We start from the raw sequence: 27735 nt of genomic DNA, 5'->3' as shown, positions 1-27735 counted from the left end.
GAGATGTAGTCACACGGGGAGAGGACAGCAGGTCTACATCCCTCTCTCCCTCCTTAGACGACTTTACTAAATACACTTTGCAAGTAGTCACTTGGGAGCTTGGTCTAGAAAAATGGTAACCTTTGATTTGCCCTGTTATTGGTAGTTTCAAATAGGAGGGAAAGGATAAAAGGAAGGAGAGAGTACCCATCTCCTATATTAGGCTTCGGGTAGGATTGAGGCAATCTTCTGCCCATTTTATCATTTGAGGAACCTGATAATGACAAAAAAAGAGAGAGATGTCCCAGGTCATATAGCCCGAAACTGGTGAACCCGGGAATTTGGACCCTGCTGACTCTTGCAATGGTGTTTTCCATTCTTTGAGCTGCTGACTGCTTGGGAAACCAAGAAGGGAGCAACGTTGCTAATGCTGGTCCTGGTCGACGATTGAAATGGAAGAGGAAATTCATAGTTATGATTCCCAGGGCTGTTGTTACTTCCACTCTGTGCGAACCTACATCCTAATCTCCATTCTTATACACTCACACATATATTCACATCCCCACACATATACATAGGTTTCTATAAAATTTAGTAGGGCTTCTACTTTCACTCTTCAGGCTGTTCAGGTGTGGGCATTTTATAAATAAATATGCACTAATGGTGTTACTATTATTGCTGCCCCATAAATTTAACAGCACATGCAGGGAAGCTCCAGGTGTGCGTAGCACCTGAGTTACGGTTACTTAGGGAACCACTGTTACCGAGTCCCTGCCATGTCTACCTGAGTGATGCCTCGGTACAGCTCCTCCTGCAGAAATAATCTGTGCCCTTCCATCTGAGCACAAGGAGCCAAGTGCCCCTGAGGGTGAGGAACAGAGCATTTTTATAAATATGCAAGGATGTGTGACGGGGATGCCAGCCCTTAGTCTAGGAGGAGCCAGGACACTGCACTGGGCCTCGGGGCCTCCACTGATAACATGAACAGGTCTAGCAGCCGACAGTTACTGAGTGCTCAGTATATGCCAGGCAACGTGCTGAGGGCTTGAAATGCGTAACGAGGCGGAAAGAAGTTAAGGAAGCTTCCCAGGGATGTTAGCTCACGATAACTGAGCCTTGCTCATCATCAGCCACTGTGCTGGACACTTGTTGCTTTAGCCCAAGCAATCTGGTGAGAAGCAGGTATTTTAATTATTTTTGCTGTATAAATGGGCACATTGAAACGTAGGAAGATCAGAGTACTGGTACCGGGATCTTCAAATAGGAAGGGGCCGTGCCGGTGCTTGATCCCAGCTCTGTTGGGATCCTGAGGACTGTGCTCCTAACTCTTCCTTTTATATGACTACAGAAGTTCGCGGTGTTAAGAAATTATCGAGCTGGGTCTCGAGCTTTTTCTGTCTGATTGCAGAGCTCGGAAACCGTCCGTGTCAACAACTTCTCTTCTGTGATCATGACGTAGCATCTCCCAGACAGAAATGCCTTTATGGAGATAAAAGGGACTTCATCCCCTAGGAAGCCAGCCCCGGTTTTGGCCGGGACCCTCGGTGTCCCCTTCTTCTCAGCCCTCACCGGGTTGCGACATCCTCAGGAAAGCAACCTAGCAGTTTTCCTGGTACAGTGTCATTGTGTCTCCTGGGGACCTTTTCGCCGCTCTGACCATCGTCCCTCCAGGTGTGGGCTGTGACTGTCTCCCCAGTGAGTCTTGCAGCCTGCCCAGGCCACGGCACACACCAAGTGCATGGGGAAACTTTCCAGTGAAAGGGGTGGGGTGGGGGTCTCTTCTAAACTTGAACATCCCTGAGTTTCCTTCTGGGAATGGGGACTTCCCGTCTTTCCCATTTATGCACTAAGTAGGGTCCTGGGTTCTTGTGACCTATTGCTGTGTAACCAACGGCCCCCAAATGTGCAGGTTGAAACAGCAAACACATATTATGCCTTTCTTATCTCAACAAACATGTATTTATTATTTGTTGCTTTGACAGACATTTACTCCGTGAGTCAGGGACCCTGGCGCCAGGCACCCGCTCCTCCAGCCTGGGGTGTGTCGTGAGACTTCAGGTCAAGTTGTCAGCCAGGACTGTGGTGCCCTCCCTCTCAAGGCTTGACTGGGGAAGGATCTGCTTCCCAGCTCCCTCACGTGGTTGTTGGCGGGATTCGGTTCCACAGGGGCTGTGAGCCCGAGGCCACCCTCACTTCCTTGTTGTATGGGGCTCTCTAGGTGGCAGCTGACAGAAGGGCATCTGGCTTCACCAGAGCAAGAAAGAGAGAGGAGGCAGAGAGAGCGTGAGCGAGATGGAAGTCACAACCCTCTGTACCCTGGTCGTGGAAGTGACATCTCACACTTCCTTGGTATTCCATGTGAGAGAAGCAAGTTGGTAGGGGAGGGGATTATACGAGGCTGGGGATTCCAGGAGGCAAGACCGTCTGGAGCCATTTTTGGAAGCAGCCTACCTTGGTCCCCTGCCCTCTTTTCTTTTCTTCAAACCAGATCTTTCTTTCATTTCAGGCGATTGGTGCTTTTTTATGTCCGTAGACTTGAAGAATGATAGATGGCCAAGCTTCAGGTTCTCGTGTTCTAGCCAGAATGTTCTTTGCCTCCCAGTAGGAACATCCTCTGGTTTTCTTATAGGCTGTCTTTGCAGATTATGATTTCTCCCTCTAACCCAAGAGCCTCTTCTTGCTTTCCACCCCAGAGATGTACTTGTAGATCTCTTCCTTTATCACAAAGTCTTTGGGTCCCACTCCTTGAGATCATGAAGTCCCTGCAGTATCCTCAGCACCCAACACAACGTCTGGTGCTTAGGAGATACCTACCACATCTTTGCTGACCAGGTGCATGATTGAAGGTGTGTTTGGGGTTAGTAGGGAGCCAAGAGGGCTGGCCTTTCATCATCATGAAAGATGATACATGAAGTATCATCTAGGATAAAGCCCACTCTCCTGGCAGTGGACTGCCACGTAAGCTGCTCCCTCCCGGCCTCTCTGGCCTCCTCTGCCAACAGTGTCCCATTGTCCCTGCCACTCCATTTTTTAGGCAATGTCCTGTCACACATCTCCTGGATCACCTGTTCACCTTTCCGCTCTGCTGACTCTCATCTTACAAGCCTCAGCTCTCGGGAATGGTCCTCTGATGCCCAAACCTGGATCCCAATCCCCTCTACTGCACTGACCTCTGGCACCACGGCAGTCTCCTTGCATTGCATTCTCTTCAGATCCTACTACCCCTGCTGGACATTGAGACCCTTAGCAGTTCTGGTCTTTTTACTCTGGCTTAGAGCACAGAGCTCAATGCAGAATGGGCCCTCAAGAAATATTTGTTGAATGCATGGGTTGCCTCCTGTTACAGACAGGGAGACAAATGTCCAGAGAGGGGAGGGATTTTGCTGAAGGTTGCTTAGTGCATCATGGCTGAGCAATATTCAGGTTTACTCTCTTGTTCCCTGAGACGCAGCTCTTTGCACAGGCCCCAGGCACTTCCTTGCTGCTAAAGGACAAGACAGACTGTGAGTCTAGCATGTCCCTTGGGCTAAAACCACTATTGTTCTTTTGGAGGTGGCACATTTAAACCAGCAAGCTTGAAAGGTTTAAGCCCAAAATGTCAGCCTGAACTGGGTAGAGGCCTCTGCATGGAAATGTGCTGGGGCAGACATGCTGCATGGGAACATTCCCTCCGCGCTCATTTTTTCCTTCTTTTGTTCTCCTTTATATTCTCGCCTCAAAGGTCTAAAGGCAAAGCTGTTTATCTCCAAATGGCTGTTTAAACACAATGCAAATGTGCTTTTACTGAAATGTTGTGGTCTGAAGAAGAGGCAATGGATTGGAAAACCTGAGGAAAAATGCCCCTGTATTTAAAGAGCTGGAGGCAGGTGTGTTTATTCTAATAAAGTCCCCGGGTGCTTAGCAGCCAAACTCCTCCATCTGAGAAAGGAAAGAGTCCTCTGTCCCAGGCAGGGCCCTAGTGCCTTCCTTGGCAAGGGGGAGAGGGTTTGGCTGCCAAGGAGACTCCCCGCCGAGAAGACAATGTGCTTCTCAGACCACATCTCCATCTAGTACCCTAGACCTGATGCTGCATAAGCCCTGCAGTGATGCGAGAAGAATGCAGATGATGCTGGGGTCACAGAGACCAAGGTGCAGTTCCAGCTGTGCCTCAGACTGTGTAATTTGGGACAAGTGTTGGATCTCCCTGAACCTCATTTTTCTCATTTGTAAAATGGAGATTGTGGTGCCGAGCCCAAAGGGTTGTTTAAGGACTAGGTGAAACAATGCAAGTCAGGTACCTGGGCCAGGGCCTTGGATCTCAAAGTTGCTCCTGTAGGTCATCACATTATCACATAGACCCGCGTTACATTTCCAGCTCTGCAGCTTACGAGGTGAGTGTCCTTGAGCAGAGCACTTCTCTTCCCTGAGCTTCACTTCCCTGATCCATAAAATGGGAATTCCAAGGATTGCTTTGAGGAGCAAACAGAATAATAGAATAATGGGTACAAAGGGTCCAGCAGAGGCTTAGCATGTAGCAGGTGCTCTGCATGCATTTGAACCTTCTCTTGCTGAAACCTCACTATCCTTCCAGGCTTACAGTCATTTTTCCACTTCTGAGTCATCCTGAATTTATTCAGATAGTTTCCTGGATATAAAGGCCGGGCTATGTATATACGGGTTTTACATTTCATGATGATGATGATGATGAAGGCTACTCTTCTTGAGTACTCTGCAGTGTACGTTTTCCTATTTAATCTTTCTGATGATGCTGGAGTAGATGCCATTCACATTTTACATATCAGGATAATGAGACTTACCAAAGGGCAACCAGAAAATAGCAGAGCTGGGATCTGAACCCAAGGTTCTCTAACTCTAAAGTCCATATTCTTCCCATGACCTTAGTGTACTATGCTTTAGACTTTGCACCAGTATGTTGAGGTTGTTTTGTGGGAATACTTGAGCATGGTTTATTTTGAATGTTTGACCAAAGTATCCTAGTTCAGCTCACCTAATATACAGTCACTTGTGGGATCCTATGGCCAGTGTGTCACATGGACAGAGAGTGTAGGATGCACTACACTCTGGATGTCTATTCCAGAAGATCCTGGCTAAGGTGGGAGATACTGGTTAATAAATGACAACTATCCCAAGTGATAAACTGAGAAACACTTGCTGTGGGAGCTGGGACCAAGAGAATCTTGATCTGGCTCTACACGTCATGACTCTGGTCAGGGCTCTCCTCCTGTCCTCTTTCTAACCATTTCCATAGTGAATTCAACTCACTAATCTAAAGGCACTCTTCCAGCCAACTCTCTGGCTCCATGATTATTTACTGCATGTGGGAATCAAAGGATAGAAAATGTGTTTGAAGCAAAAAGAGTATGAGGAACCTACCTTCCAACTTCAAAACCAAAGGACTGCCTGAGAGAGGAGGAATGGAGATGAGACTATGGGATCTTAAGGAAAGGAACGTGTCCAACTGGTTATAGCCCTAAGAGGTGACTTATGGAAGGTTAACAGTGAAGGGAGATTTCATAGTGTATTGTTAAGAGCTTTGGGATCTACATCTGGATTTGAATCCTGGCTTTGCTGCTCAATAGCCTTCTAGCCTTGGGCTAGACTCAGTTTCTTCATTTGAAAAATGAAATGCTAACAAAAATTTATGATTGATCCAATAAAATAATTACCTAAAATATTTAGCACAACATGTCATACATAGTAAGTGCTCCAAAAATAAAAGATTACCACCACTACTATCATCATCATCATCATCATCATCATCATCCATCATCATCGAAATGGGTTTTCTTTTGGGCTAACAACCTCCCAGTTCAGGTGATGTTCAGACACAGGTTGGATCACCATGGGGCAGAGCACTGTAGGAAACTACCTGTATTGTGTGATCTATTAGAGTCAAAGCCTTCTTAGTCCCTCATGAATCTGAGATCCCATGACTCAGAACACATGATACATGTGACAGGAGTTAAAGAGGGCATGAGGTTTCTGTGAGTTAGGGCAACTTCCAGGAGGTGGGAATTCCCTGGTCTTACAAAGTAGGTCTGCCTTGGACATGTTGATAAAAATAGGAAGAGCAACACACGGCCGTGTGGAGTGTGTGCAGCTTGTCACAAGGAGAGGTGTAGGCAAATCGAAGTGCAGCAAGGGGTTTACGGGCCGTCAGACAAAGCCTTGTTTCCCATGATTTCCCAGGTGCATTCTGAGACTCAAGACAAAGGTGTGAGGAGGGAGGAGCACGGAGATTTGGTGGAACTCCCTTCCCTTAGAGGCAGTGTGATGCAGTGGAAGAAACAGTGAATTTGGAGGTCGATAGGTTGGTTATATGACCTCTTGCCCTTAACTTGTTATGAGCCTTTGGGCAAGTGAATTAAGCTCTCTGCGTTTCCATTTCCTCCAAGTATCAACACTGGCAGCATCGCCTAGAGTTTACGACGGATAGAGGAACAGGGGAGATTTGTAGGTACAGGACGGCATGGCTGACCTAGTGAATGTTAAATATACAACACACATTGTTCCGCGCCTCCTACTTCCACAAACCTTGGACCAACATCCAGTGATGTCTTCTTTGAGGACAGGATACTGACTTTTTCAGCATGCTCTGAGGAAAAGCAGCTAAAAATGTGCCTTTCGTGGAAATGGGAGACGATTGGTCCCATCTTCCTCAGTAGCCATGGAAATGTGCAGTTGCTCTTTGCTCTGTCCTTCGGCACCCACTACTTGGTCCCCCGCTCTTCTCGGCCACTCCTCATTCCATCAGGGGTGTGGGCTGAATGTGGCGGGTCTAAGAGGGTGAAGACAGGGGTCAGGCACCAGGGTCTTAAGAACATTTTTATTTTGTAAGTCATTACCAGCTGATGATCACCTGTGGCTCTGGAAATCAAGGGCCACCTTACCTTCCTGCTTTCCCATTTATTTCTGAGCCTTTCTGGAACTTTAGCTCTTAGAATTGTCACCACAGTTTCTCCCGCACACTGCACTTTCATGCACTGAGGACAGCGTGTTTTTCCTTCCCCTAATGCACTCCATCAGGCTGCTAAATATCAGTTGAACAGTCTTTAACCTTTCAAGCTGGCCCCTTGTACCTGCTATTTTCCTTCTTTGCATATATTTTTCTGTGACTCTGAAATTCCATTTTCTGTAAACAATCTTCTTCCAATTGAGAGATAATTGACATGCACCACTGTAGAAGTTTAAGGTGTACAGCGCATATTGGTTTGACTTACATATTTTGTGAAATGATTACTGCAATAAATATAGTCAGCATCCATCATCTCCTATAAATGCAGTGAAAAGAAAAAGAAAAAAAAAAGAGAAAGAAAAAGAATGCTTTCACTGTGATGAGAACCCATTTACCCTCTTAATAACTTTGATGTGTGCCATATTGCAATGTTAGCTGTAGTAATCATGTGCCACGTTGCACTCCTGGTACTTAATTTGTCTTATAACTGCAAGTCTGTACATTTTGACCACCTCCTCCTTTTCCTCTCCCTTCCCACCCTTGGGCCTCTGGCAACCACAAAGTTAATCTCTTCAACTTGGGTTTGTTTTAGTTTCTGTTCTTTTTTAGATTCCACATATAAATAAGATCATATAGCATTTGTCTTTCCTCTGACCTATTTCACTTAGCATTATGCCCTCAGAGGCCACCCGTGTTGTCAAAAATGGCAGGATCTTTCTCATTTTTGATGGGTGAATAATACTCCATCGTACTTGTGTATGTATGAATATGTGCCTCTATATGTGCACACATACATCTGTCCATGGATAGTTAGGTTGTTTCATGTCTTGGTTTTAGTGAATAATTCTGCCGTGAACATAAGGGTGCAGATTATCTTTTTAGGTCACTGTAAAACTCCATTGTCTTTTAACGCTTGGGAACCAGAAGCATTTAGACATTGGAGTCAGACAAGACTGACCATCACAGTTTCCTCGGTTTTCCCAGTGATTAGGCTTGGGGTTCCATTTTTAGCTAGAGGTAGTAACCTCTGCTTTGGGAGACTATTGTAACTAGAATCTTTAACACGGAGCCTGGCATAGGGGAAACAGTTAATTATTGGGAACTGCAGGTGTAAATAATAGTCACCTTTGTATACATGTTTGCAGTGGCTCATTTTTTCTACTTTGTTTCATTGAATAATGGCTCCATAATATATTAATAGTTTTGGAAAACATCAGGTTAAATTCTGCTAAAGAGAATGCAGTACAGGCCTGTTCAGAGATTTTAATACCAGATACGTAAATGTACGTACTCTAGGACTTCAGGAGGTGAATATAGAATGTGGCACGGCCCAGAATTCCTTGAAAATGGAAATTTTGTTTTCAAGATATATTTTGTTTGATGAGAAATACAGCTGTGGCTCTTCAAGACATTTAGGTGTGGACAGTAGGCCCATGGGTGGGGGCACAGGTTCTCATCTTGCCTCCACACCTCGCCATTGAGACCTGGGTATAGTGTCCTGAAAAAGGCACTAGGCTGTGGGTCAGATGTGGCTCCCAGGCCCAGTTATTCCTCTGATGTCTAAGCATGAGTTCACCATTAAGTCTCAGGCTCATTTCTATAGTGGAATAGTCGCAATGCTTACGGCATGGAATTTTGGTGAAAAGTGAGTGAGGTATTTGGGAATAATTTGTAAATTAATAAGCAGTGGAAAAATGTGGTGCCACCAGTGCCATCTTTGTCACCAACACCATTGTTAGGTCTCCACTGTCATCACCTTAAAGTTACGTCCGTACTTCCAGGCCCAGCCGTCTGCAGCTGCCATAGAGAGACCCCAAGAGCCTCGTTCTGCAACTGCCACCTGTGGCTTTATCATCAATAGGGTGCCACAATCCAAGCTTTATCCATGGAGCAGAGCCAGCCAGAGTTGTTTGCCCACTGGCCTCACAGGAGTCCGCTGAACTAGTCAAGGCCATGTAATATCTTCTGCAGCTCAGAAAGGAACAGAAAGAGCCATCCTACCTGCCCCTTCACTGTCCAGTCTCCTTGTAACATTCCCTCAGGTGATGTGGAGAAGCTCCCTTGAAGACCTGAGGTCAACACCCAATTGTAGTCCCCATGGGCTCCAGGGTAAGCTAAGGTCTATAAGCAGCTTGATAGTTAGGGTTAATTTTTCAAGCCATATCTGGCATGTTGATAAAAAAAAAAGTTATGGAGGTAGTGGCTAAGAACTTCTAAAGTCAAATGGTTTTTCATTTCATAAACTTTGAGCTGCCTGGCCCTCGCTGAGTGGTGAGCTTAGTTTCTTCATGTGTAAAATATGAGTGATAATAGCACCTCATGAAGTTTCTGTAAAGATTAAGTACCCTGTGAAAAATGTTTCGTTATATTGTCTGGCACGTAAATGTTTTCATAAATAATAGTGATGCTGATGGTGATGGTAACTGATGACAGTGATGGTGGCAGTGGTGATATTCTCTGCTAGGAAAGTCATTGTAAAAAAAAAAGAAAATCTATGCAAAATATGAATTTGGAGAAATAAAGTCAAACTAGCAGTGTTTGGTTTAGAAGAAAGAAGACTCAAGACAACCTAACTACCACCTTTCACTAACTACATAGCTGCCCCCAAAGAGGAGGTATTAGAGGCTTCTTATTTGGCCTGGGCAGCAGAAGCTGGCTTGTAGAGTGAGTGTCCAGGGCTGTGAGTACAACTGCCTGAGAGGGGAATTGCTGCTTCACGGGGATTGAGTTTGCTGTCTCTCTAGGTATGCGGAGGCTAGATGAACGCTTGCACAGACTTACATATTTTCTTAAGATTTTATTTATTTATTTGAGAGACAGAGCACGAGTGTGTGAGAGAGAGAGAGCATGAGCAAGGGTGAGGGACAGAGGAAGAAGCAGACTCCCCTCTGGGCAGGGAGCCTGACATGGGACGCGACTCCAGGACCCTGAGGTCATGACCTGAGCCAAAGGCAGACACGTAACTGACTGAGCACCCCAGACGCCCCTGCACAGGCTTACAAAGGATGACCTTATGGAAGATGGAAGATTGGGAACACTGCAAATGATGGAAAGGGTACTGTGGATTTGAGAGTGCCAAGGTCAAAGAGCCAGAGAATGCAAGAAACTAGTTCATGACCAAGATAGAAGGAGATGAGGAGAGACTTGGCTCCAGGGGGGCAAAACAGGGACCGAGGGGAGGAAACGATTGGTCCCACCACCCCCCCTCCGCTGACACCTCACACTAAAGTAGTATGTGCACTCTCCAGCCATGAGGCAGGCTGAGGATAGGGAGCCCCCTTCCATAGAGTCCCGAGAGTCACGGTTTTAAGGATTCTTTCCTCTGGCCGCCAGTGTGACACTTGCACTTGTCAGAGGATGTGTCCCAATTTTAGTTTCCAGAAATACACGAGGAAGCACAGAGGTGCTGGAGCTCAGGGATGGCAGGGATCTCATGAGGCATTCAGTGAGGTTAGTGGGGAGCACCTGGATGCACGTGCTCGCCCTGACATGTAGCAGGATTAGCAGCCTCTCAACGGCCTTTCATATGATTTCTGCCTGGAGAGGTGGTGGTGGCGGGGAGACCAGTCGTTGCCAAAGAGAGTGAATGAATGCATTTGACTGGAGAAGGAGCAGTAGCAGTAGTTCAGTACTGACAACCCGTGGGTAGAATGGAAGCATAGAATAGTGAATAGCATAGAATAGGTAGAATAGTGAAGCATTCATTCATTCATTTACTCATTCATCAAATCGATGTTTATTGAGCGACTAACACATTCAGACACTCTTATAAACCCTGGAAATAAGAGGAGGGCACAAGATAGGAGGTCTGGGACGTAGTAGATGCACATCAAGTAACTACTTATTGAATGAGCTCATTCTCAGGTAAGGTCATTGAGGTTTAGAGGAGTGAGGTGACTTGCCCATGGGGGCCAGCAGCTAAGTGTAAGAGCCAGAAGTCCAGCCTGAGACAAAGAGCCTTCTGTCCTGCTGATCTCTGTAAGCAGCAGGGATTTGGAGAACTGAGAAGAAAGGAAAAATACGATGTGTGTGCTTAGCATTGCACTTAACGATCTCTCATTTCATCTAAACAGCTTCTCCACCAGTTATGGGTTGTAATCACCATTTCATAGACCAGAACACTGAGCCCCTGAGAGTGTAGGTAACTTGCCACAATTTAACAGTGAAATGGGAGAGTCTGAATTTAAATCTCTATGTTTAAAACCCAAATCCAGCCTCTCCCTCCTATCCTAGGTGGCTTTTCTACCTTTTCAGCTCCTCCGCTCTAATGTCCTGGCCTCCTAAGATCCTCGCTCCTGACCCTGACCCCATATGCCATTTGAAGGAAGAAATGATTTCTCAGCTGAGGACTTAGTCTCCTGTCCCCCAGAGATATATCAGGAGGAAGGGATCAATAGGAGTATGGCAGCTTTAAGTTTTCTGCACACAGTGGTCTGATGGGGTTAGATCTATTTTCTTCATTGTAAAATGTGATTGATTCAATTCCAAATTTAGCTTAAATGTGATTTTCCTCCCTCAACCTGGCATCTCCAAACTGAGAATCAATCAAACCTCAAATTATAGGCAGCGTGTGGATCAACAATACTGAGTTATTTCCGGTCGAATTTCTCCAGCAATGCGTTTTATGCCATTCTCTGTTGCCATGAGAAGAGTTGAGGGGTAGGAGGGAGGGGAAATGAAAGGGAAATTAGATTATTAACTTTCTCCAGTTCCAGCAATCAATACGCCCTGGTGTAATTCTATTCCTACAGCACAGCACTCTCTCTCTCTCTCTTTCTTTCTCTCTCTCTCTTGCAAGTGATGAGAGGGGAAACTACGAACCAGGATGTGAAACAGGTATAACTATGACCCTAGCCATCTGACGATGCTCATGTGACGATCTGGAGCTATCATGTATTGATCTGAGCTACCATTTATTGATTTTTTTTTCCAATCGCATTTGCTATCTTTTGTCTTCCAATCAGCTCTGAAAGAAGAACACCCTTTCTGTTTTTCAGACGGGAATATTTTGTCTTATTAGGGCTAGATTGAATGGCAAGCATCCCATGGAGATTCTGTGGTTAAGCCGGGACTTGAACACAGCCATATCTAGCTTCAGAGGCTATGCTCTTTCTGCAACTACATGATGCCACTGTGTGACCTTTGTTCTGGAGTGAGGTGGAAGATAATGTGATATGGGGGAGAGGATGGAAAGAACTGGTTCTCATCTCTCCTCTGCCATGTACAAGTTGGGTGACCTGAGAATCATATGGTTGTTATTTTCTTCTGTTCATGTGTAAAATGGGGATAGTAGTAACAGTTCATTGTAAGGATTAAAGGAGGTAATTCCACTCTACTAAAATGTAAGCTTCAAGAACTTTGGCTTTGTTCACTATAATTTCCTCTTTGCCTAGAATAATATAGAGAAAGAAGTGATGTTCAATAAAAGTCGGTTGGATGGATGGATGGGTGGGTGGGTAGGTAGGTGGGTGAATGGGTGGGTGGGTGGACGGATGGGCAGATGGAAAGGTAGACGTAAGGGCTAGGTGTAGAGCCTGGATCACGGCAGGCATTCCACAAATGGAGGTTCTCTTCCCTGTCTCTGCTTCCTACGATGCCATACGAGCCTGGAGGAGAAGGAGGTGGGTTTTTTGGGAGAGGTAGTTTCTACCTTGCCGCTGTCAACAGCTCCTACTCTGAGCTAAATGCTGATGATCAGTTCCCTGGGCCAGGACCTCTGAAGAAGTCACCTCTGTTTGAGTTCCACTGTGAAGTTTCTGCCAGATACAGTTGCCATGGAAACTCCCCAAGCCCCATGGACGGCTCCACAGGCATCTGGCCTAAGTGCAGTCTTGACCTGCATGTTTTCTTCTTCCCGGACTTCAGAGACAACCATGGTGATTCAGGCATTCGGCTGAATAAATGGCTGCCCCAGGACACTGTTCATTCACATTCTCCCCTCCACTCCCTCCCTCTTCATCTGACTCTCCCTTACTATCCACTCTTTTTGTCTTCAGTTCCTTAAAGAGCAAGTCAGTTCCTGATATGTTCTGATAATGTGCTGGACACAGAACTCAATGCGTCCTGGTTTCTGCCATCGATGATTAGATAAATACTGATACTCAGCTTGGAAATGATCATTTACCAAGGGTCTGCCATGTGCCAAAAACTGTGCTAGGCGTTTGGCATTTGCTGTCTCATTTAGTTCCCACCATACCATTAAAGGATATGCTGTCTTGTTCTTATTTTCCAGAGGCGAAAACTGAGAGGCCATAAGCTGATGCAACTTGACTCCCTCCCCCACTGATTCTTATTGAGTGTTGATTACTGTGAAGGTTTAAATGACATAAGACATAGGACAGTCAGGCCAGCGTGAGTCCAGCGAGACAGTGTGAACAATCCCATACCTGCCCCTCTGCCTTCTTCCCATGGAGCCTGGGTGGCATTTCTGGTAGTTGGTTAATTAGTGAAAAGAATGTCTTGGTCACATCTGCCTCTGCTGCTGTGTGGGCTGTGTCTGGGAGATGCATTCCAGGAGCCCCACAGGGTACTGTTCTCCATCCAGGGCATCTGCCTCCCCAGTGCCTAGAGCCTCTACCTCCCACATCTCACTCTCTGGGTCACTGTCCCAAGATTATGTTCATGCTGGACTCATCCTTACATGTTCGTCCCCTCAGAACAGACTCCATAGAATCTCGAGTGGAAACTCAGTGCTGCTGCTGACTGCTATTTTGGGGGGTTTTATTGAGTATCTAGGCTTGGGGTAATATGTTGACTTTTTGAAGAAAGATTTGTGCAAAGCACCAACTCCTAGTCCATACCCTTTGTAAGAGACAATGTCGATGTTAGGTTGCTTATATTAGTTAGTCACTAAAGCATTTATATTTCAGAGTTTGGAATAGCTTTCTGTGGCTCCCAGAAGAGAGAGAAAATACATTCCCCCCTTTATTTGTAGCCATTTTAGGCTTAGGAATTTCCTATCTACCTGACACCAGGACCAACTTTTAAATTTTTATTGCTATTCCATTTAATAGATATCCAACAATTAGTAAATACAGCAACCACAAATAAATAGTCTGTACCATAAGCTATGCCTTGTCCTAGGACTAGCAATAAAGATAAGCACGCTATTCTTAAGTTAAGGAACTTCTAGGTTCCAGGCACTGAGCTTAGTGTGAGAGATATAAAGATGGTGAAGATGGGATCCCTTCCTTCAAGAAGCTCACTGTTTATTAAGAAAAATAAATACCCATATGAAAAATCCAAAGTCAGCTGTCCATGAGGCTTCCTACTGTATTAGGATTCACCATCTGGCAGTGTTGCTTGTTTATGGTTGGCGTACTTTTTGATTGGTCACCACCTGCGTCTGCTTACTAATATGTTACTCTCATCCCTGGAAGTGCAGATGTGTTTACTGAGAATCTACCATGTTCCAGACACAGTGATAGGCATTGGAATACAGTGGTACACAAAGGACTTGGTGCCTGTCCTCGAGGAGTTTACTGTCTAGTTACTAGAATCTAGTGTTTGAACAAGATATTTTGAGAGACACAACACATGCAGGCTGTTTGCCTAGAGGGAGAGCAATTTACATTTGAGGTTAATCTCAATGAGCAATGAGGGTCAAGGAAACAAGTGGATTTCTATGCAAAACAAATAATACCTATGGTAATGTTAGCACGATGAAGTGTTGACTGGGATGGCACTGCAGTTATGCAGCCCTGCCCACACCTGGCCAGGTAAGGGAGGACAACAGGAGGTGTGGGTGCAGAGGCCCACCGTGAAAGGCATCAGATGCCAGGTTAATGAGCATGGACAGCATCCTGTATCCAGATGCTATAAGACAGGTCAAGGGGTTCCAGCAGGGAATGAGGTGGGACAATGTGCCTATAGCTCACTCATTCTACAAGCAAACGGGCAATAGAAGAGAGGAGGGGAAAGAGGTGAACCTACTAAGGACGTAGAATAAATAGGACTGCGTGATTGTACAGATGCTATAAAGGAAGAAGCCGGAAGAGTGAAGGGAATCTAAGCTTCTGGCCAGTTTTAATGGTGGTGTTCTCAATAAGTTGGGGAGTGGGGAGGAGGAGGAGGAGGAGCAGAAGAGGGAAGTAGATGAGGCAGTAAAGGTTTAAAGAGAAGATGACATGTCCAGTTTCAAACATGTTTATGTCATGCCCTTGGGACTTCCAGAGGGAGAGGTCTGGGAGGTTTGGGCATAAAGATTTGCTCAAAAGAAGAGCCTAGTGGGTGATAGAAATTTGGGAGCCATTGCTCTAAAAATAGTAATCAAAACCTTGAAAGTAGATGTGAATAGCAGAATTTAAAGAATGAGACCCAGTGGGGGCTTAGTTAGGACACAGTCCACAGACTTTCTTTGCTGGCCCAATGCTCTGCTGGCCATGCAAATCCAATCTACTCATTCTACTGTATCCATTAAATTGTCTTTAATTTTCCTGAGCAAAAACTCCCCTCCCCATCCTGTGCCCTCTCTATTAGTTCTTCATACAACTTACCTTGAATTGTAACTAGCTGTGGATAAGCCTGCCTTTGCCCCCTACCCTGGAAGCTCCCGAAGAGCAGAAACTATTCTCTTCCTGCTCTGTGTGTGTCTATATAGCAGGTGCTCACTAAAAACCTGTGAAATTAATTTAAACTGATTAGCTTCCACCATTCTGTGAAACCCAGTTAGTTGACATTGTGTGTACACACCATGCGGAGTAATCATCACCACAAACTGTGAGCTGTTTCTTACTATCCTCATCATACATGTACGGAAACTGGGGTTCACAGAATGAAACAGCTCACAACACACCCATTGAGGGCTAAAGCCCAAAGTTGAAGCTATGGTTGTCAAACTCCAAAGCCCATGCTCATTCCTCTAGGCTCTATGAATTCAGCACTTCTCACTTCCTCCTACTTGCTGCTAAAGCCAGTAGAGAATTTAATATCATTTAAATAATTATCAATGATGACCAGGCTAATTAGGAAGGGAGGAAGGAGAATTGCACAGTTTTCATGAGGCTTGTTTCTTTCATCTACACTGAAGGGTATAATAAGCCCATTTTCTAGAGAGTGAAGTTGAGACCCAAAAAAGGCTGCTATGTCATGACAAGCACAGAAGTTGGAAAAAATGGTTTCCTTCCCCAGCTTTCCATTTGGAAAATAGGAAGATTCCCAAATTCCGTGCTATTCCTATTTTATCACCTCATGAACTTATGTATCTTTGTGTATATTTTTGTTATTAGGTTTGCTGAAAAGCCCAGTGAACAAGACAGCCTTGACTTTGATTGCTGTGAGCTCCTGCATCCTGGCCATGGTGTGTGGCACTCAGATGTCCTGTCCACTCACCGTGAAGGTGACTCTGCACGTGCCTGAGCACTTCATTGCAGATGGTAAGAATCAAGAATAAAAGATGCCCCATACCTGCTCATCACCTTGCACCCATCTGGTCAAATGTCCTCCACAAATGGCACACAATTAGATTATTTAAAAAAGAGGGGGGAGCATCTAAAGGGCTTGAAAGAAGCCCTTATGACTTGGAATCCTGGATTATCTCAACGGAACCACAGACTGCTCTTTGCCATGGGCAAGGTTAAATTTTGTTAAATAGAGGAAGAATTCAAATGTGAGTGCAGAAAGATTGAGCTACTCTAGAGAACCTACTCTTTCTTATTGCTTATGAATCTATTCCTAACTAAAAATATCCACCCCCAAATACTATTTGCTAATTAAAAAACATGACAAACAAGATCATATGAGCTTTGTTGGAATTTCCCAAATATCCTGGAGAATACTCATATCTCATTCCCTGTAAATGTTATATCCTACTCTTCACCCAATTAATTTGAATTAATGAGACACTGTAGCCACTATAATCATTTGCAAAGCATGGCCCAAGAAATTGATTAAGGTGCTTGATAGCTATTGTTAAAGTGCCCTTCAGAAATCTGTTCCACTTTATATACTCCAACAGGATGCGGTGGCACCTATTTCCCCAAATGCTTGTCCAAGTGCTTGGTACTACTGTGTTTAAGTGTATTAAAAGTTATCATAAATACAATGAAGAAGACATATGAAGTATGCAGCTTAATAAATTTTTCCATAAGAGTCCACCAAGATCAAACAATAAGATATTCCCAGTATCTACAACTTCCTTATGCTCCCTCCCCATGAAAGCCCTCCCAGAGGTAACCAACCACCCATCTGACTTCTTGCACCATATTAGCACCATTAATTTTTTAGAGATTTTTCCAGCTGGATGTCTTGGATGTTTTTGAGATCCTTGCTCAGTATTTGTTAGATTTATCTCACTGTAACTCACTTTTGTGTTTAATTTGTAAGTTCATGTTCAGAACATAGCACCAATCCCTTTAGTATATTTTATCCAAAGCAGAACTTCTACTTCCTTTCTCTGTAACATTCAGGCTTCTATTAATGCATCCTGTGATTGCTCCCACTTCACCATGTGATTGAGCCTCTTTCATCTGAACTGCAAATAAGTTTAGTTTTTCTCATTTTATATACATGCAGTTGATTTTCTGTCCTAAGCACAATACTTGTGGTACATTCCTGTCAAATCACATGCGCATGTATAACAGGCAAAAATGTTGAGTATGAGATAACAAAGGGGTAGTGGAGGGAGGCAAAAGGAATTGAACTTACAGAAGCATCTAAGTCATAGAGGCTCATGAAGATTGGGATTGGAAGAATTACCAGAGCCTGGATGTGGTTGGCATATAGAGATGAAAGACTAAGAGTGATGAACAATGAGTTTGGAAAAACCAAAAGGACAAATTTTGGCCACTGTTGAAAGCATGTGACCTTATTTTAGCTTCAATAGTCTCTGCTCTTTAACTGTAGAATGATAGGCCTTAGCAACATTCAAATTTTGAATATTTTCATGCATGTAAAAATAGAGCTCCTAAGAGTCTAAGTAACCTGCTCAGGGTCATGGTAAATACTTTAGTGGCTAAGAGCAGAGGTTATAGAACAATACAAATATGAATTCAAATAGCTGAATCTGTTATCTTCTGTGTCTATAGCTAAGTGAATGACTTACTCTCTGAGCCTCAGTCTGCATCTACAATATAAGTATAGTAACAATGCCTATCTTATTGGGTTATTGTTAAACCTACAATTCCATATTTATCAGATTTTCAGATAACATATAGTTGGTAAATTGGAAAATCAAGGGATTCCCCCAAGAAAACTCCAAAATTGTTGTGATGGCTCAGAAGGATAGACAAAAATGTGATGAATTAAGATATGCCCCTTTTCAGTGTTCCTTATTCTGTCCTCTGTCATAAATTAAAAACTTTATAACTTCCTGTACAGTTATCTGTTTCTACCTCTAGAATGGAAACCCTGTGAGGGCAGGAGTTGTGGCCTCTGGGAGAGATATCATATCCCTGATAACAAGCACACTGCCTGGTAGATGCCCAGTAAATATGTGTTGAATGAATGAACAGAACCTGAATTAAAGCAGACTTAAGATTGGTTGCATGGGAAATCTTCTATTAGATCTCAATAAAGAAAGGGGAGACTGAGTCTAGGAAAACTAAAGCAGGAATTACATAGAGATCAAGGATAATTGAAACTGACCATGGAGTGTACAAGTACTGGAGAGTTCAAATATGGCAGGCACCGCTAGAGGAGCTAGCCCAAAAGGTCTCATCTCAAGGTTAAATGGAACCCCCTTTCCCTACATTTTGCATTGTTTTGGTTAGGAATGTGTCCTTTAAAATGAGTCTGTTTGGGTTCAAATCTCAGTTTCCTTATTTTATTGCTGTAAAATATAGGAGAGTCAGTTAACCTTCCTGAGTCTCAATTTTTCTCATCTGTAAAATGGAGATTATTTTGAAAAGATTGAATAACATCATGTGAATAAAATACCAGTAAAAGATCTAAAACATTATTATTGCTCAATAAATAGCAACAGTTATTACTATTATCCCTAAAATGATGCATAAAGGAAGAGACATTAGAAGCTGGGACACATCAGAACAAGAAGGCAAAATAAATTAAATAGATGAGATCCTTCTATTCTGATAGATTCTAATAGAATCTAACAGATTCTACTATGATTCTTTTGGGGATCAACAGGAATCCTGAGAGCAATGAATACTTAAAGTCAGGTGCATAACTGTCCAGTAGTTCTCGGCAAGCAGACCTTTCCCAGCATGATCCCAGTGCCTCCTGTGGGTGGATAATCTGTGTGTGTTGCACATTCCATTCCCCCGCCAGCTCTCCAAAGTGATCTTTATTAAATTCATTTCACAGATAAGAAAACTAGGACTTGAAAAAGGGTGGAATCCAGTTTTCTATGGAGGTCGGGCAGGGCCTGACAAAGAACAATTTATATGAATTGGACTAGTGGGGTTTCCAGCTCTGATTTCTGGAGATCCTAGAGTGTTATACAGGAAGGCAAGAGGGGAAGTGATGCTGGTGTCTATTTTCCTGAACCTTTATTATCAGTTGGCATTAATATTTGTAAATGCATTGATACATAGCATAAATACAGTAAGCAATATTTTATATATATTACATATATATGGTTATATATATATATATATATATATATATATATATATATGGTTTCTGATAAGGGGCTTTGGTTTCTTCCATCTTTGATTTTATCAACACATACACATACATACACACCACACACACACACACACACACACACACACACACCATAATATTGGCCCCCACCTACAGCTACTGGCTGAGTTATAAACAACATCATAACAAGGCCTATCAGGATGAAAGCAGCCCCCATTAAATGGGAAAGACTCCATTGAGACAAAGCCACCCAAGGATCAAGGCCAAGACAGTTCTCATGTCTCTCACCTTCCTCAGAAACCTTACCTGAGCTGCCAGCCTGCCAGCCCTTAGAGCACTCATCCAACCATGGATGTTGGGCTGTCTGTGGTGCTGAAGCCTGAAGAAGGGACCTGAGAAATGAAACTCGTCTTCAGAAAGAAAATAAATTCTGCATTTGTGTTATACCTGATGCTTACTTCCCATTATAGGTAAAGGTCAGCACAGTGTAGCACTTGTCCAGACCCCAGTTGGCATGAACAATAAATCCTGCAGCCTGTATCCAAACCCTTGGTAAATATCGCCCCTTTCTTTGTCTAGTCTTCTCAAGGCCAGTAGTGACTGGCTTTTTTTCCCTGCTAAGTACACAGTGAAGATGTAGACTAGGTTTGTGTCTAAACTTACTGAATTCAGCTCTTTTTTTTTTTTTTTTTTTTTTTTAGCTGTGGCCTGTAGGTCATCTGCATTTAGGTCATTTGGGCTGGTGCGCCTTAGAAATAGTGAATCACATTCTCGAGGAGTGGAGGCCAAGTATTAATATTCTTAATGAGAGTTCTGTGATCAATCAACAGAAGTTTGAGAGCTGCATTAATACATTAATATCTCTGTCATTTTTTTCCCATCCAGCAGATGTAATAACTCCTTGAGACCCCTTGGGTTTCTGATAAGGGGTTTTGATTTCTTCCATCTTTGATTTTATCAAAGTCATATTAATGGAGCTGCCTCATGCTGTAGCTCCAGTAGTTGTGATCACACCAAATACAATGTGAATATGAGTTTTATAATAAAGCATCCCTGGGAACATGGATTTGGGTTTCATCCAAATTGTCATGTCGGTGGCATTATGAATGAGTGGTTATTGGTTAATTTTAAAATCTGATCTTATTTGAGATGTCAGTTTGTGCATTCCTTGAGGCTCCCAGTATAAGTCAGGATATATTTATCCAATATGCTACCGCTGCAGTAAGCCAGTAGAAGAGACAACTTTTTTTTTCTACAGGGGAGAGAGAGAGAGAGAGAGAGAGAGAGAGAGAGAGAGAGAGAGAATCCCACAATGCTGAGATCATGACCTGAGCCAAAATCAAGAGTCAGATGCTGAACCAACTGAGCCACCCAGGCACCCTAGAAGAAACAACTTTTAAAGGAATAAATTGTTTAGATTAAATGGGTGAGATTGCTCCATTCTAGTGTAGAGAAATAACACTACATCCAGAGTTCTCTTTTATATTCTTTTATATTCTGGGAATTAGGTTTTGAGAAGGTGAGTGATATTTTGGAAGTTGTCCAAAAGAGAGGCTTTGTAGGTGAGACTGGAAAAACATTATAGACACCTAATGACCTCTTAAGGAAAGGGTGGAAGAGAATTGTTTTATAAGAAGTTGAAGGAAACTAATCAAAAAGTGAACCTAATATTATTGAGTAAATCTATTATAAATATGGCAGTATGCATACACTTGCATGGAGTTATTTAATCATTCAAGTCTCATAGCAGAACTGTGAGGCAGCATTTAGCATCCCCATTTTGCATACATGGAGGGTAGGTATCAAGAGATGTTAAGTGATTCGGCCAGACTGACACAGAAGTAAAGCAAGGTATATGAAATTCCAAGTCTACCTGAACCCCTGGTCCAAGGTCCTTCCATGTTCCACTCTTTGACAAATATGAACATAGCTATTATTACTTGTATTGAAAAGGGGACAGACTTGAAAGTCCCTAGGAAGTAAAATTAGAGCTACCTTGGTGATAAGGGTGGCCAGAGATGAGATCAAATGATCCTTAGTCTGAAAATGTCTTCACTTTCTTAGCTTCAGCCTCATTATCTATAAAGTGGGGATAGTAGCGATACTTATCTCATAGAGTTATTGTGAAGAATAAATGAAATAATGCTCATAAAGCTTTTAGCTCAGTTCCAGAGACCTGGTAATGGCTCAATAAATCATATAAATGTTAGTAGTTGTGATCATTTTTGTATAATATTGGAAAGGGGTCATTGCAAGGTAAAGAGTTCCCCATCATAGGAAATTTCCTGAGAAGAGATGACCATATTTCCGTGAAGCCATAGAGGAAAAGTGAAGTTGACTTGGGTACATGATATTTTGATTCAGAGCCATTTTATCAGAAAATAAAATTTTAAAATAGTTAATTTCTGTACTTTCAAAGTATGTTTGTTTATTCTTTACTACCTCATCCCTAAGCATCACTCATTCTTTGCCTAGGCTCAAAAATGGAGTAAAACTCAGGAAAGACTGAAGTCTAGGGATATCTCTTGAATGCTTTACTTGGCTAAATACACACACACACACACACACACTCACATATGCACAGATACAGTTTTTTTATGTGTTATGTAAATTGCATCAAAACATTCATAGAAAAATATTTATTTATTAAGATCAAGTTAAGTTGTTAGCATTGCCTTTTGGATCAGACTAGGTGATATTCAAATCCTCTTTGTTTTCTATGACTGTGGAATTTGGGGTATAAGTATTCCTTACCAGCCTATGAAATCCTGAAGTGGAAATGCCCATCATTAGAATGGCCTACTTTATTAATAAGCCACGTGTGTAGCTGCTTTTGGACACAAACATTGTATACAGTGAGTCTCAGTCTTTCATTTGCTCCTACTCCTACTTCATGCTTTTCAACCCAAGAGAGAGAGCTAACATGTTGGCTTCGTGCTTTTAATGAAGAATAAGGTTATAACTGACTTTAGAGCTAGTGTGTAGTGATTCGATTACATGGAAGGAGTATTTTCAACTCTTGGAAGGAAAAAATAGACCACGATGAAGGTGGCTGCTTAATCACAAACTGCAAAGAAACTTGTCTAACAAGAGTAGTTCCTTGGACCTTCTACTCTCTGGCAGGGTCTTGGATTCTATTTTAAAATGTTCGGTGTTGATTACAGACCTTTGAGCATCAGAGAACATATTCAGGTATAAAAGTTCTCCACAGCAAAGTCTCTGCCCTGTTTGTCTTTCACTGCTTTGCATGCATTCCATGCTCTTATGGCAGATGGGCTTCCTTGCCTGTGTTTTCCTCCCTGTATGTAGTTGCCTAAACCATGAGTACCCTTCCTAAATTTCCATGCTCTGCAACCCTACCATCTCTAAAACCTAACTTAATTTTCTCCTTCCTCTAGAAAACTTTCTTTAGCAAAACCTCAAAAACTTCTTTAAAAAAAAAAACAAAACCCAAAACCCTCTAGTCCAAAATAATCTCCCCTTCCTTGAAAACTACATAGCATTGTATTTGTACCTTTTTAATAATCCTACAGTCTACCTTCCATAACTGTTATTGATATGAATATGCCATTGGAACAACTGCCATAGTCGTAGAAACTGGCCTCCTGTGTCAAATCTGGCTCCCCTCCAGTCTGTTCTCAACAGTACAAACAGAGTGATATTTTAAAATGAATTATCTTGACATATTGCATCTTCTCCTAAAACCTGTTTAAGTACCTCCTATTATAATTGTTCTAAAGACTGAACTTTATAACATGACTTTTAAGTCCCTGTAAGATCAGGTCCCTGCCTACATCTCTAACTAGCCTCAACTTAACTCCACTGCCTCTATATGGGTTCCTTAAATAAACTCGGCTGCCTTCTGCCTCAGGGCCTTTGCACAAGTTGTTCCCACTGCTTGAAAAATTTTCTCCCCACTTCTTTCATTTCTCTTGGACAAATTTATTTACCATAAAGTGATTGACCCCCCCTTTTTCATATCCCAGCCTCTTTTAAGTCCCTTCCTAATCATTCTCCATGAGACCTGCACTATTCCCTGATTTTAGCTATTTCAGTTGGTAATTATTTATCATCTAGTTAATGTTGGGCTCTCCCTCCCAAGTTGTAAGCTCCGTAAGGCTAGAGATACTCTTTGTTTTGCTCATTATATTCAGCACCTAGGACAGTGTCCAAAACAGAGTGTGTGTCACCAAGAAGCATTCACTGAATGAAAACAGAGGGCCACAGCTTATTCATGTCCTAACCTATTGTGAAACCTAACAGAGGCTTCAGTAGACAGATAAAGCATTGTGTCCATGAGATGAGTGGAGGGCAGGGAGGCAGGTGGACCTCGATGCCCTAAGAAGATACATCCTGGGGAATGACAGTACACAAAATCTGAGTTTGCCTTTCCTCTGTGATTGACTTTGCTCCCCACCATTTTCGTTCCCATCCCCCAAAATAAGAAACTCCGATAAAAATCACATTCCCCCCCCCCGCCCCACAACACCAAAATGAAGCAAGCTTCATCCAGAAGCCCAGGAAGAGGGGAAAATATAAATTGAGCTGAGATTCGGAACACCCAAGGGGGGGAGGTGGCAATGAAATACCAATAAACTATATTAATATGCTGAAATAAGAAAGAAAAGGTTGAACTCTAACCCAGATTTAATAACTATACATGAGAGGGTGCAGGGAGAAGGCCAGGCTAGTTTCAGTCAGAATTAAAATGAGATCTGTAATGAAACTGGTAATATAATTATAAACTGTGAAAACTTCTTTCCCTTCTCCCTCTTCATGTACTTAATGGGCAGTTTGCTCAGCAATGGCTTGGAGCTGATGCTTGGAGGGGTGAGGGATCTAGATATCCCTCTAGAGTGGAATCTGGTATTTCTTCCCCCTCCAACCTTTTCATTAGAAAAGTCTAAATCCACACATCCATGGAAGGAAAAAAAATGCTTCAAGCCATTTCTTCCTTAAATAGTCACTGATCCCCAGGTTAAAAGTGACAAGGGGCTTGAGGGAGAATAAACCCTGGAAAACCATGCTAAGCAGCTGAACATGCTCAAGCTTTTCAAGATATCACAACAGCCAGTTGGGTTAGGTTTTCTAATGACACTCTGTGCTAAGATGTTGGCTTGGCATCTGACCAGGATGAATTGTTATTAATTCCCTTCCTTAACAAAAGGGATAACTGAGTTTGACGTCCAAAATTGGAGACTAATTTCTGTGTTTTGATAGCACATTGAGTCCAAAAATCCATTCCTATGAACTGGGGGCAGAGAACGATTGAAAGGGGGGTAGGGAAATTTAATTTATTCTCATTAATAATTCCATTCCGCTGTTGTGAGCAGAAGACGACTTTGACTTTGTGACGGGGAGGAGAGAGTGATGGATGGCAGCTTCAATGAGATGGAGTTTGAGGTTATACTTAGATGTTTCATCCTTGCTGGCGTGGTGTCTGCAGAGTAGTGTAGGGGTGAGGCAGGGGTGCAGTGCTGGGAGGGGGACGGTGACCTGGGGCAGTGGTTAAGTGCGTTGACCTGTGACCCAGGAGATGTGAGCTTTATTCCCAGGTATTCTGTTTTCTAGGTTTATTTTGTTTGTTTTTTTGGAGGTTTTTGTTTTGTTTTGTTTTTACCTTCAGCCTCAGTTTCCTCATCCCAAAAGCATTGTTAATACTCCGTGTTTCAAGTGAGTGTCATGGCTGATGAATGTGGAATCACTTGGCCAACTCTGAGGCTAGTTCTGATGATGAGAACGTGGTGCTGTTCCCTTTCTGTTGTTCATAACGTTATTATTTATAAAGACATTAAAGGAGTTGGAAAGAGCTCTTGGTGGGTATGGCCACATCTGTAGAAGGTACCACATTAGGGAGGCTTAGCTTGGGCAAAAGGAAGAAATTAAATAATTAAGAATGAGTTCATAGCAATACTTCCTTGTTGATGCACAATGCCTGTTTTCTTGCCTCTCTTCCTCCCTCCTTCCCTTCCCTTGATCAACAAGTATTACACATCCCCTGCTCCGTGGCATGTGCAGATGTCTGGGGTGCAGACACGAATAAAACACATCTCTGACCTCTCCCGGAGAGAGAGAGAGATTGTCGTCCTGGATGCTGTGGGGACAGAGAAGAAGGGCAGTCGCACACCCCAAACTGGAGGTGGGGAGTACAGCCAAGGGGGGGACGTCTTGCAGGATCCTACCTGAGCTGGGTCTCGGAGCCACTGATGGTTACCCAGAGCTGGGTGACGGAAGGTGGCAGGCTTCCCGGAGGGGCGTGGACGCTTTGGGTGCATGGAGACCCTGCTGGTCGAGCCTCCCAGTGATGAGCTCATACCAACACTAATAATTGGTGACATTTACAAAACACTGCGAAGTGCCAGGCCCTTTGCTAAGTACCTTGCAAAGGGTTATCTCATTTAATTCTAATACCGCATGAAGGAGATCCAGACATTATCCTAACCATTTTAAATTTAAGAGCAACTAAAGCCCAGGGAGTTTATGTGACCACCTCAGTGTCATACAGGAAGGAAGGGGTCGAGAAAAAAAAGATTTCCAATTAGTGGATACAGAAGGTGGTAGACAGAGAATTAGATGCTTGCAGTTGGGCTGTGCCTCTGCCATGAATTCCCCAGGACTTTGGCAATCTCTGCTTACCCGGGCCTCAGTTTTGTTTTTGTGGGTTTTTTTCCCCCCTTTTACAATCTGGGAAGGGAACAAGATGGTACTTAAAATTCCTCCCTGCCCTAACATTCTAAAAGTGGAATGACAAATATTGAGATTCAAAGTCCCCTTTTACTATTCCCATTGGGTACGGGACTCTGGAGTTTTGATGCCACCATCCCATTAGCAGCCCCATCTCTTCTGACTCCTGTCTGGGCCTCTCTGGGCTGGGCAGCCCCTGAGCGAGGATCTTGGGAGCAAAGGCAGCTGAGCAAACCTTTCACAGCCCACAAGTTGCCATTTGAAGAAAGCTTAGAAGGATCACAGCCAAGCTTGGGCAGGGACTGTGGGCTCCCAAGGCTTCTGGGATGAAAAAAGAAGTGGTGGGGAGCCGGGCCATGGTGGGAAAGATGCCTCCCCATCCCCAGTTCCCAGCTTCAGCTGCCAAGGGACCTTGAACATCTCGGATGCCAGAAAGAGTATGGGAGGGAGAGAATGTATCATATGCAGAGGGTAGAGATGAGATGGGAGGAATAATTAAAACCTGCACATCCCTCCTGCCTCTCTGCACTCCCTCCATCAGGTCCCTGATGCCCAGCAGAGCCTTGCTGTTTGGCTTTCCTCCCCAGCCACCCCTCTGGATGATCTAAGCCAAACATATCGCAGCTGTTCAGCCTTGGTTTGGAGGCAGCTGTTGGCAACTTTCTGAACCTTTGCTAAAGGCCTGGGCATCTTACCTGCAGCTTGAATGGTTCCCAGAGCCCAGAGCACCCCTAAGCTCTCCATGTATTCCCTCTTGCGTGTATTCCCGTTTGGGCTTTATTGGTGAATCCATATATTAAGGCTTTCAGCTGACTGTTGCTGAGCATCTGTGCAGGGTAAGAAGTCATACTCTGGGACACCGTCAACTCTGAAGGAGGCCGAGATGCAAAAACACAAGAGATTTAGAATCAGACAACCACAGGTGCAAGTCTGCATCTCTCTCCCTACTAAATATGGGTCTTGGGCGAGTCACTCACTCCTCTGAGCCAGCAATTTCACCATCTACCAAAGTAAAGCTCTTAGCCCCTACTTCACAAGGTGATGCTGAAGATGAAATAGAGGCTGGTATGAAAATATCCCATAGCAGGTGCTCAGTAAATGCTAATCATATCCTCAAAAAGATCACACCTGTTATTTAAAGTGACAGGATAACCATAAAGCAGAAGACTACAATAGAAGGTAAATCATAATCTGGACCAGGTAGGGCACGTAGGCCATAGTCAGCAAGGTTGCCGGGGAAACCTGGAGTAGTCTCCACTTTCCAGACCTGGGTGAAGCCTTAGGGAGTGAGAGGATTTGTCCCATTGGAAGGAGCTGGATGGGCAGGATTGGGAGTGAGAGGATACTCTGTTGGAGATCCAGGAGACAGTGAGGACAAGACAATGTTCCAGACAAAGAACGCAGCATAAGAAAAGGTGTGGCAGGAACAGGTGACGCCCAAAGCATCCCAGGCTCCAAGGGGCACAACGGGAACTAACAGGAGGGACAGACGGAAGAGCAGAGTCTCTTTGCTGAGCTCTCCTCATGGGAGTGATTGGAAGTCCTAGAGCCGCTAAAGGACTTAAACGGGAATG

General features: G+C 43.6%; 1 protein-coding gene and 1 long non-coding RNA gene across 6 annotated transcripts in view; one reads left to right on the top strand and one right to left on the bottom strand.

Annotated features, from left to right (window-relative positions):
* The window catches only part of ASTN2 (astrotactin 2), an 851085-nt gene that overhangs the window by 322313 nt on the left and 501037 nt on the right, over nt 1-27735 (top strand). For all 4 annotated transcript variants that reach the window (XM_072842536.1, XM_072842535.1, XM_072842534.1 and 1 more), the window contains one exon: nt 16162-16308. In XM_072842536.1, coding sequence (XP_072698637.1) covers nt 16162-16308 — 147 coding nt within the window. The remainder of the gene's footprint in view (nt 1-16161; nt 16309-27735) is intronic.
* LOC140641014 (uncharacterized) lies at nt 1977-6859 on the bottom strand. Of its 2 annotated transcripts, none has more exons than XR_012037585.1 (3): nt 6514-6859; nt 4257-4427; nt 1977-2223 (listed from the first exon to the last, which is right to left on the bottom strand). It is a non-coding gene; the product is annotated as an uncharacterized lncRNA (long non-coding RNA). The 2 variants fall into 2 exon arrangements; XR_012037586.1 differs by having other exon boundaries at nt 1977-2219.

The sequence above is a fragment of the Canis lupus genome, chromosome 10 (assembly GCF_048164855.1).
Source record: "Canis lupus baileyi chromosome 10, mCanLup2.hap1, whole genome shotgun sequence".
Classification (NCBI taxonomy): Eukaryota; Metazoa; Chordata; class Mammalia; order Carnivora; family Canidae; genus Canis; species Canis lupus.
This window is presented reverse-complemented; position numbering and strand designations above follow the sequence as displayed.